The 10,499-nt window shown below is 45.7% G+C and overlaps 1 protein-coding gene across 1 annotated transcript in view; it reads right to left on the bottom strand.

Annotated features, from left to right (window-relative positions):
* Positions 1 to 8,084, bottom strand: part of LOC111973609 (mitochondrial peptide methionine sulfoxide reductase) — a 31,204-nt gene extending 23,120 nt beyond the window's left edge. The window contains exons 1-2 of the mRNA XM_070446770.1: positions 7,808 to 8,084; positions 3,024 to 3,139 (exon numbers count right to left, since the gene is read on the bottom strand). Of these exons, the coding sequence (XP_070302871.1) occupies positions 3,024 to 3,139; positions 7,808 to 8,069 (378 nt within the window). The 5' untranslated portion in view covers positions 8,070 to 8,084. The remainder of the gene's footprint in view (positions 1 to 3,023; positions 3,140 to 7,807) is intronic.
* Positions 8,085 to 10,499: the final 2,415 nt, after the last annotated feature.

Here is a 10,499-nt window from a genome sequence, read left to right as displayed (position 1 = left end):
GGGATGGAGACCGGTCCATGTCCAAGAGCTAAATAAAATATTCCAAATGTTCCATGCAAACAAAAGCTCTATTTCTCTAAATATGTTGTCGCAAACAAAATTTGTTAACATTCCCTGTTATGGGAGTAGTGTAGGTGTAGGGTAGGTGTAGGCATATCCAAGAAGTGATTATTATAGTTATTACACATGTGCACCTTGTGCTGAGATTACAATAAAAGGCAGCTCTAAAAAGGTCCAGTTTTGTTACACAGCAGTTGACATGCTGACTGCAGAATTCCTATCACAAAGCTGCAACTAGGCTGTCAGTTTAGATGACGCTCTGCCAGTACTCCCCTAACCCGGCCTCATCAAGTCCGCAGACAACTGTCTAAACCAGCCAGCCCAGGACCTCCACATCTGGATCTTTACCTGCAGGATTGTCTGAGACCAGCCACCCGGACAGGTAATGAACTGATAGATTTTCTGTACAAAAGCCCTTTTGTGGGGAAAATCGCAATTCTAGACGTCCCTTAGTGTCCTTGCGCTCCCCAGTGCGTATGTGACCACGGACTCTCCGCAAGGAGTGGGCCGTGTCCTCCAAAGCCCACTCACGGCTAACCCCTGTCCCCAGTGATGTGAAATCCCCAAGATTAGGCCAAAAATTATTTAAAGTTGACTATGTCCCGTTTATGAAGACCATGTAACTACACAATCAAATCTGTAGAATATCCCGTTTGAAATCGTTGCAGTTGCCGTTTATATTTGTGGAATCTTCGGTATAAGATACAATGGCCAGGATTAACCAGATACTGTAAACTGAACTGCTTAGATTAGACTAATAGAGAGAGACACTAAAATTAGACCCTAGTTCATTCTACAATAGACCACATCACCTGATTGGAAATAATAACTATGTAAAGTCAGAGATGCGAGAAGCAAGAAGAGACCCCCAAACAAGACTGGGAAATGACTGAGATAACAGAGTAGACCACAGAACTGTCAATGAACATGAGACAACCCAACTAGCGACCCACCCAACCCAGACCCCTAGGCATCACCGAAGAACTACCAAACAGGAACCACCACAGACACACTGAGAGATGAACAAGAGCATAACCCCATGCGACCACCCAAGAACCTGGAAACGACCTAGCAAATCACCAAAGACAACCAACAGACCTGGAGACACATACGAACTAGTGAAACCAACGACACCAGACTGAATCAACCTACAACACATGCAACACCAATACCACGTGACACCACACCACCACCACACAACCAACACAAGCGACACGACAACCAACAAGTCTGAGGTAACTCCTGAGTCCAAAAGCTTATGGAACCTATCCCAAGTAATCCCACTTCTATCTCCCTATATACGATGTGCCTCTCTGATAACACGGCTCTTACCTCTCACCCGAGATCTCCCAACCCAACTCTGTCACTATTCAGCCAACTTAAGAGCTGCTTATGCCATTTAATCAATTTGAGAGTGGACTTGCATCTGTATCAGTATCTCTGATCTTTAAGAACCCATCACTCACACAATCAGAGCGCGGACTGTGTAGTGTGACGTAGTATCCATGGTGGACGAAAAGACACTGCTCTGTATACCAAAAAACCCTGACCTTCGAGAGTAACTACTTATGCAAGTCAAGAGAACACTATGGACCAACTATACATGGCTTCTTCTGTGTGTGTGTGATGTTTGCGTATTGTTGATGTTGTGTGTGTGTTATGATGTGTACGATTGTGAGTTACAAGGCTGACTGCCTGCCTGCCTGTGTGCTGTGCTTGTGTTGTGTAGTGTCGGTGCTCGTGTGTCGTGTGTGCGCGTGGGCGCGTGTGGTGTGCGTGCGTTCTGTGGGGTGTGCGTGTGGTGTGTGCTGTCCTATCCGTGGTGCGCGTTGCTGTCTTGTTGGATTGCCTGTGTGTGTGTCCCTGTGCTGTGTGCGCGCCTCGCGGCGCCACTAGCCTTAACACCTAGAGAAGGTTCTTGTTCCCGGAGAAACCAGAGTGAAATTCAGTGAGAAGCGCCTCTTTTTCCATCATCTAGTGTTCTTATCCTCCTGAGTCTTTTCTCTCTCTCTCTTGCTGCTTCCAGATCTGCCGTCCATCCCTCCCTCCTTAATCCCATTCTACCTCTTCATATCCCTTTCCTTAGATCTCTCCTTGTAGTCTGCTCCTCTTATCCCCCTGCCTGACCTAGTTCTACTCGACCATCTCGTGCCTGTCCTCGATCGTCTGACGTGTGTGTGCCGCTGTGAGCTCGTTGGTCCACAGACCCTCACCGACACACGTTCGTGTTATCCCATATTGATCCTTCTCGTGCGTCTCCCAGTTAGTATATTTTTATGCCTCCACTTCTACTTATAGCCAGTTATTAGATATGGTGCTGAGTGAGTGAGATGTAGCCAGTGCCAAAGATTGTCCGTAATTTGTGTTTTGGTCTCCAATCTGTGAGGAGTAGGGAATGGATGAAAGAGCTGTTGGCCCCAGCACAGAGCTAGTGCATTATATTCAACATCAATCCTTTCACTCCTGAGGCCTCAGCACCAACCATAGCTGAATAAGCAATCTGCTCAACTAGTTGAAACTATTTACTCGATTCCCCCAGTCGGACATGATAGGCTGCTCCTGTTATTAACTGTCTCTCAAAGCTCCTCTGCCCGCTCTATACCTGACACACATAACTCTTCCCACTTCCTGTAGTAATGTCCCCCCAGTCCCCGCAGACACAACACCGACTATGATGAGATACTTACACATCCTGTCCCTATGACCAAATGTGGTGTTGCTTGCGCCACTCCACGCATCTCACAATAGGCCATAGTTCGATCTGATCGCGCGAAGATGATACATCACCATCTATACCGCATAGACTCAGACCGCACGGTACCGGGAAGGATGGTATGGAGGAGGACACAGGTCTGAGGAGAAGAAATAGAGTCTTGAGTAAACATAGTATCTTCTTCTATTATCGCAGTGAAGTGCGACCCACCGGATAGGCCGAGTTTGTTTTCAGGCCCTGTATTCCTCACCATAGCTGCAGCGAAGTCTCGGGCCGCTTCCTCAGGCGAGGAAATCCCTGTGAGTGCACGATTCACCTGTACTTTAATCTGACCCTTTTCACTGAACAGAGCACATGCTGTGAGTTCTTACCACCGCACACGCATGGCACAGGTCACAGAATTAAAAAAACACTAACAGATAAGCGAACACACACCACTAAGTTATACACGAGTGCACGCACGACACAATACCAATCACACACCTAAGACAGGATAACCTAATCCAATTGACGTACCTACGGCGAGCGCATATCATTATGGGTGCAGACGGCCTCAGCACAGATCACTCACGTATTACTTCCACTCGTCACTCCACACTCTCTTGCCTTCAACCCCAAAGATCATCGTGACTGTAATATGCTGGAATCCATTCGATAGCACGACTCTACCACATATTGGTTTACAAGGCAGTATTCTCTCCTCCTGCGTAGTCAGCAATAGCGTGGTGGCACAGGAGTAGTGGTCCTCGCGTAGTTGTTAGAGCCGCGACGCTGACAAGTAAAAATCGGTCTTCTTCTTGCCCTGAGCAACCCACTTTCCCCGCGCGCCACAATACGTGGATAGTCAGATTAAGCGAGGCCCCCGCACCTCTCTGATTAGAGGTTGGGTTTAAATGAGAAGCCACATTTCAGTTAATACATTCAGTTGGACAACCCTGTAACTCCAACAGTTCATCCCCGTCCCCTATTCATAGGGGACCAAAAGACATAGGAAAAACATGCAGCTACGTAGATGCGCGACAGAACACATACCTGGGAATCTTGTTGTATGCTCCACAGCATAACCATCACGTTTTTGTCTTTTAGATCATAAAACATTTTCTCTAGCGTGTGCAGCCAAGGTCACTAACATAGTGCAACTCAGCGCTCCTCAATACGAGAGGTGAGTTGCTAGCGACTAGCCCACAGGCCGTGTCTAGAGAACACCCAGACCAGAGAACCAGAGATTCTAATCAAAGTATGAACAGAACGAGCCAGAAAGACAGCTTCAAGGGGAAAACTATAAAGTTTTATAAAGTCCTTTGATGCCCCGTGAGTACAGTTCACAGAGTGCCTAGAAGTGACTAAATAATGCCTACTACAGAGCACTGGATGAACAAACATTGCATCTCCTCAAAGCCCAAAAGCAAACACTGATGTGAGGCAAAAACAAAAGGTCTTGTTCTACTCAATCACTGTTTTTCTCTCTATGGCCCTAGTTTAGGCAGTTAGATCATATAGAAAGAGAGAAATATGCTTTAACAATGACAGCTTTCTCCTCTCCTAGGACAGGGAAGAGATCCCTACCTAGGGCACAGTAGATATGCTACCAGTCTGTAGCTACCTGAACCATCTTCAATCACCTATGGGCAAGAACCTGACACTCTCAGCACACAAATACGCCCCCTAGAACACAACTATGACAAAACAACCATGAATTGAATAACAGTTATCTATTCAAGAACGGAGATGTGTGGATAAACCACTTCTCCAACATTTGCCTTGTGTTATAGCGAGAAGAACCAAACAGCCCAAAACATAATTCAATCCAGTTACCTTAGAATCAGCGTATTAAAAGACTACCAGAATCGCACTGGCATTCCTCACATAATTACGATCTATATTGACTCTTTACACACAAATGTTAATACAAAGCCGCACTTACACACCATGAAAAGCCTGTGGTGTTAATGAATGCCGACATGAAATTATAAAACTATATGCTTAGACCCACAAATTCCAATGGTGGCCATACTAAAGCACTTTAACATCATTCTCAGCTCTGGACATTCTTTCCAATATTTGGAACCAAGGACTGATCCACAACCCCAATCCACATAGTGAAGACAATTTGTCCCAAATAAAAACTGTACCGTTGGGATGCGTCAACAGCAACTTGGGAAAGCCTCTGCATTATCATAACAGCGAACTTCACATTTCCTCAAAAGTTGAAACACAACTGACTGAGCATCGTCAAAATTCGCATTTTACATATATTACAGTACGACAGCTCCAACAGCTCTAGTGTCACACTGCACCACCCGATTGACAAAGCAAAGCAAGACCAGAAAGCAAAGGCAAAGTCTTTCCTTATTTGTGCTTTGTTAGACTTCAAAAAAGGTTTTGACTCCAATTTGCAGGCATGAGCGGTCTGCAACAAATTGATGAAAGTGTTGGTCGTTCGGGAAAAAACATTACAACATTTATAAAATCCATTACACAAAATGTGCGGATAAAAAAATTGGCCAAAAAAACACACACATTTCTTTCCACAGGCGTGGCTGAGACAAGGGATGCAGCTTAAGCCCACCCTCTTCAACATATATATCAACGAATTGGCGAGGCACTGAACAATCTGCAGCACCCGGCTCACCCTACTAGAATCTGATGTCAAATGTCTGCTGTTTTGCTGATGATCTGGTGTTTCTGTCCCCAAACCAAGGAGGCTACAGCACCACCAGATATTCTGCACAATTTCTGTCAACCCTGGGCCCCTTGACATCAATCTACCTAGAGTAAGAACAAAAATTAATAGGTCCAAAAAAATGTCCAGTTGCCAGGACCACAAAATACAAATTCCATCTAGACACGTTGCCAGTAAGCACACAAAAAACGATGCAAATCTCGCCTAACCAGCTCAGCGCCACAATAACTTCCACAAAGCTGTGAACATCTGAGAGACAATGCCCAGAAGGCCTTCCACTTGCCACATCAAAGAACCAATCTGAGAATGTACATACTGGCTAAAAATAGCTTGAGATCAGTTATAAACCCATGCACCTTTAGGGCTGTTGTCTGGGCCCTCTCACCAACCAAGAATTCACAAAATGGCAAACACCAACTTGCATGAGAATTGCAGCAATACTAAGCCTCGTCGAAAACAACGTTACAAATACACCAAATACCTGCCTGCCTGCCTACCTGCCTACCTGCCTGCCTGCCTGCCTGCCTACCTCTGTGTAATTATTATGTTGCTGGAAGCGGAGTGGAGTGTGAGCCGTGCAGACAGACAGTGACTCACACTGATTTTGTTCCCTGACAAAATGCTCCCATTCAAACACGCAATCATTGGCTAGGTGTTAGAGGACACAGTGAAAATGTCTTGTAGGTTGAAGACAAACCATTTAGTCATACTGTTGAGAGTAGTCTCATGTTACGATCACATGGAATATGACAGTGAGTCTTACAGTAAGGGAATCAGTAGGTTAACCTTATCTAGCATCACTGGGCATGTGAGCAGCACTTCAGAGAATGCTTGACCTGCAACCGAGGCGAGACGATTTTTACGCGCTTCAGCACTCAGTGGTCCCGTTCTGTGAACTTGTGTGGCCTACCACATCGCGGCTGAGTCGTTGTTGCTCCTAGACGTTTCCACTTCACAATAACATCACTTACAGGTCACCGGGGAAGCTCTAGCAGGGCAGAACTTTGACAAACTGACTTTGTGGCATCCTATGATTGTGCCATGTTGAAAGTCACTGAGATCTTCAGTAAGGCCCTTGTACTGCCAATGTTTGTCTATGGAGATTGCATGGCTGTGTGCTCGATTTTATACACCTGTCAGCAAGGGGTGTGGCTGAACTAGCTGAATCCCCTAATTTGAAGGGGTGTCCACATACTTTTGTATACTGTATATAGTGTAGGTAATACATTATGGACGCATATAAACTCAGCAAAAAAAGAAACTGTGAGGACGATCAGCTGTCCGTCTTGTCTTCCTGTAGCGCTGTCTTAGGCGTCTCACAGTACAGACATTGCAATTTATTGCCCTGGCCACAGCTGCAGTCCTCATGCCTCCTTGCAGCATGCCTAAGGCACGTTCACGCAGATGAGCAGGGACCCTGGGCATCTTTCTTTTGGTGTTTTTCAGACTCAGTAGAAAGGCCTCTTTAGTGTCCTAAGTTTTCATAACTGTAACCTTAATTGCCTACCGTCTGTAAGCTGTTAGTGTCTTAACGACCTTTCCACAGGTGCATGTTCATTAATTGTTTATGGTTCATTGAACAAGCATGGGAAACAGTGTTTAAACCCTTTACAATGACGAGCTGTGAAGTTATTTGGGTTTTTCTTTGAAAGACAGGGTCCTGAAAAAGGGACATTTCTTTTTTTGCTGAGTTTATAACCATCAAATCTAAAATATGAACCCTTAATTCTGCATGCTATGTGCAACAGCACTATTCTTGAGCTAAATCACTCATGATTCATGACACTGAAGTGACCTGAGGAATATGACATAGATGCTGCGCCAACAGTGTGGGAAAGAGTCATCAACACTGTGTGTCATAGTGTGTGTATGTTTTATCCACTGAGTTGACGTGAGGAGGGGTCAGAGTTAACACAGAGCCAGATTTCTCTGGGGTTGTGTGTCGCCTGTGGACTCACACAGGGTCAATAAGGGTGAAATGAAACACACACTCATTGGGAGGTTACACACTGCAGGCACTTCTCTTGGTGGAGAGTGACCCTCTCTCCTCGCCTCTTTCTCCTACCCTCATTTCACAGAGCCCTGATTGCAACCACTCAACATGGCAGACTCATATTCCTGTTACAGATAGAAGGCAGAAGCCCCCGCTGGAGTCAAGCTATGCAAGAATTGGCTTTGGAAACACTGCAGTTATATATACCAGTATGTCTGTGTGTGGGTTTTATATTTAACAGAGCGACTTACAGTAGTGAGGACATACATTTTCCTACTGGACCCCCGTGGGAATTGAACCCACGACCCTGATGTTTCAAGCGCCATGAGCCAACCATCAGAGCTACACGGGACCTTACCTTGAGTTGGGTTGTGGCTCTCCCAGAACACCTTGAGCAGTTTGGAGAAGCTTGTCTTCTCTGGCTCCCAGACCACCCGCACCACCTCAGTATGGCCTGTCCTACCTGAGAGAGACAACAGAAGACAGGAGAATGGTGACGTTAGGAGAAATAGGCAGTTGCCCCTATCCACTGGTCCAGGAGCAGATATTTCCTTATCCTTCTGGTTAAGGTTAGGATTGGGGTATGATAATCTGATTCTAGATCTGTGGATACGTAACATTGAGTGTTCCTCCACTCCTCAGATACAGTGAATGTTAACTGAGAGTGAATGCTGTTCTCCAGTGCAGCAGTGAGCTGCTGTCCTGGATCAGTTCTGGATGTTTTAAGCAAGAGCTCTGGAGGAGGAGTGTCCTCCAATCACACAAGCTGGACACCGAGTTTGGGACACGCTGATTGGATAGAGCTGTTAGGAGAACTCTCTTTCACTCTACCAGAGGGACATCCACAAAGGTTAACATCTCAATATGAGGTGAGAAGACAGAGTAAAACCATGTTTAATAAAGAAGTGCTCTTCTATTCCCAATTCAAGACATTTCTAGCGAGATGAGTTTATTCCACTGAGATGGGTGTTTAATATCACCTCATAAGGCTGTGTTCCCCACTATCTGCAGCACATCCACAGCTGGGATATTAAAAAAATGATAAGAACTAACCTGTAGGGTCACTCTCATTACAGACTGGCGCTACAGAGGAACTGTACAATAAACATGATGGAAGAACACAGTGATGTCCTGGAGACAGCAGGAGGAACAAGGGAGTGTATGGGACACAATTGAGATGGTCTATAATTTGGTGCACACACACACAGAAGCACATACACAGTCAAATGCACAGATTCATGAATCCATTTAGTCCTTTCCTCTCTCCTACATTCTCTCTCCCTCCCAACCATTCTTTTAAATCCATGAATCCATTCCCTCTCTCTGTCAGCCTCCCTCATTTTCTGCTATGCAATCTCTTTCAGCCTCCTTCTACTCACTCTATCCCTCCCTCTCTTTTTTCCTCCCCCTCTCTCCTTTCTCCTCCTTCTGGTGGCTCCCTCGTTCAGCTGGTAGTGGAGCTGTGTGTTCAGGGTGAGCTGAAGGACATCTGAGGTACACACACGCGGCAATCTTTACTGCTGGCAGCTCAGGGGAGGACGGGCAAGATGGCTGCCAGCATGAAGCTCAGCAGGAGACAGAAGAGTCCATATGCCACCACTCTCCAACTCCCAATGCATGGCCACAGGGCTGGAGCAAAAGATATGTTACAATCTTTTTTATGCCTGTACTGCCCTATCCTATTCCTGTACTGCCCTATCCTATTCCTGTACTGCCCTATCCTATTCCTGTACTGCCCTATACTGTTCCTGTATTCCTCTATCCTATTCCTGTACTGCCCTATCCTATTCCTGTATTGCCCTATCCTATTCCTGTATTGCCCTATCCTATTCCTGTACTGCCCTATCCTGTTCCTGTATTCCTCTATCCTATTCCTGTACTGCCCTACCCTGTTCCTGTATTGCCCTATCCTATTTCTGTATTGCCCTATCCTATTCCTGTATTGCCCTATCCTATTCCTTACTGTATCAGAATGATGCTTTCCTCCATTCTCTCTCTGTTTCTCTTTCTTTGGGTCTATTGTCTGTTCTATACATTTCTGCAGCCCCTAATCCCTTGTTGACGCAGTTGTCTGCCAAGGAGCCATGGTGTGTGTGTGTGTGTGTGTGTGTGTGTGTGTGTGTGTGTGTGTGTGTGTGTGTGTGTGTGTGTGTGTGTGTGTGTGTACACCATCTCTCTGTGTTATTCTAGGTACACACAGCTGTCTCTTATACACATCTAGATGTGTATAAGAGATAGGTGTGTGTGTGTGTGTGTGTGTGTGTGTGTGTGTGTTTGTAGATAGGGAAGGAGGAAAGGGTACAGTTATCTCTCTACAGTCACACAAGGCTGAAACCCCCACACCCCACCCATTCCTCACGTATCCCAGAAGGCAATGGGAGCAGAGCGCATGGTCTCTTGAATATAGTTGATCAACCATGTTCAGAGTGATCCTTCTTCTCTCGCTCCCCTCCCTCTCTCTGTCTCTCCATTCAGTCAAGTCATCTGTGCAGTGTAACGTCTGCATTCTACATCCACTTGCTATATGCCTGAGTGTGTAGATTCATATTGACTATGGATTCTGTCAGACTGAATAGTTAGGAAGAGGGGGCTGCTCAGGTTTGACTATCTGAGAGGAGATACTGTGCTAACACCGGCTGTCTGTCGCAGCAGGCTGTTGAGGTTCGGATCACAGAGAAGAGAGGACAAGATAATGTGTGGGTCTAAAAGTTCTATAGTTTCAAAGACAATATTTCAAAAAAGAAATTCAGGGCTGTTGGATGAGCTATTGCTATTGTGCCAGTGTATATTCATTTGGGAAGTTTGATTTAAGGAAAAGGCGAACAAAACCTCACATTGAGCTGCTGCCCCAGCAGCAGTCAGTAACAGTCAGTAGCAATCTGTAACAGTCAGTAGCAGTCAGTAACAGTCAGTAGCAATCTGTAACAGCCAGTAACAGTCAGTAGCAATCTGTAACAGTCAGTAGCAGTCAGTAACAGTCAGCAGCAGTCAGTAACAGCCAATAACAGTCATTAGCAATCTGTAACAGTCAGTAGCAGTCAGTAACAGTC

The sequence above is a fragment of the Salvelinus sp. IW2-2015 genome, linkage group LG14, assembly GCF_002910315.2.
Source record: "Salvelinus sp. IW2-2015 linkage group LG14, ASM291031v2, whole genome shotgun sequence".
Classification (NCBI taxonomy): Eukaryota; Metazoa; Chordata; class Actinopteri; order Salmoniformes; family Salmonidae; genus Salvelinus; species Salvelinus sp. IW2-2015.
Note: the sequence above shows the minus strand (reverse complement) of the source record. Positions and strands in the feature narration are given on the sequence as shown.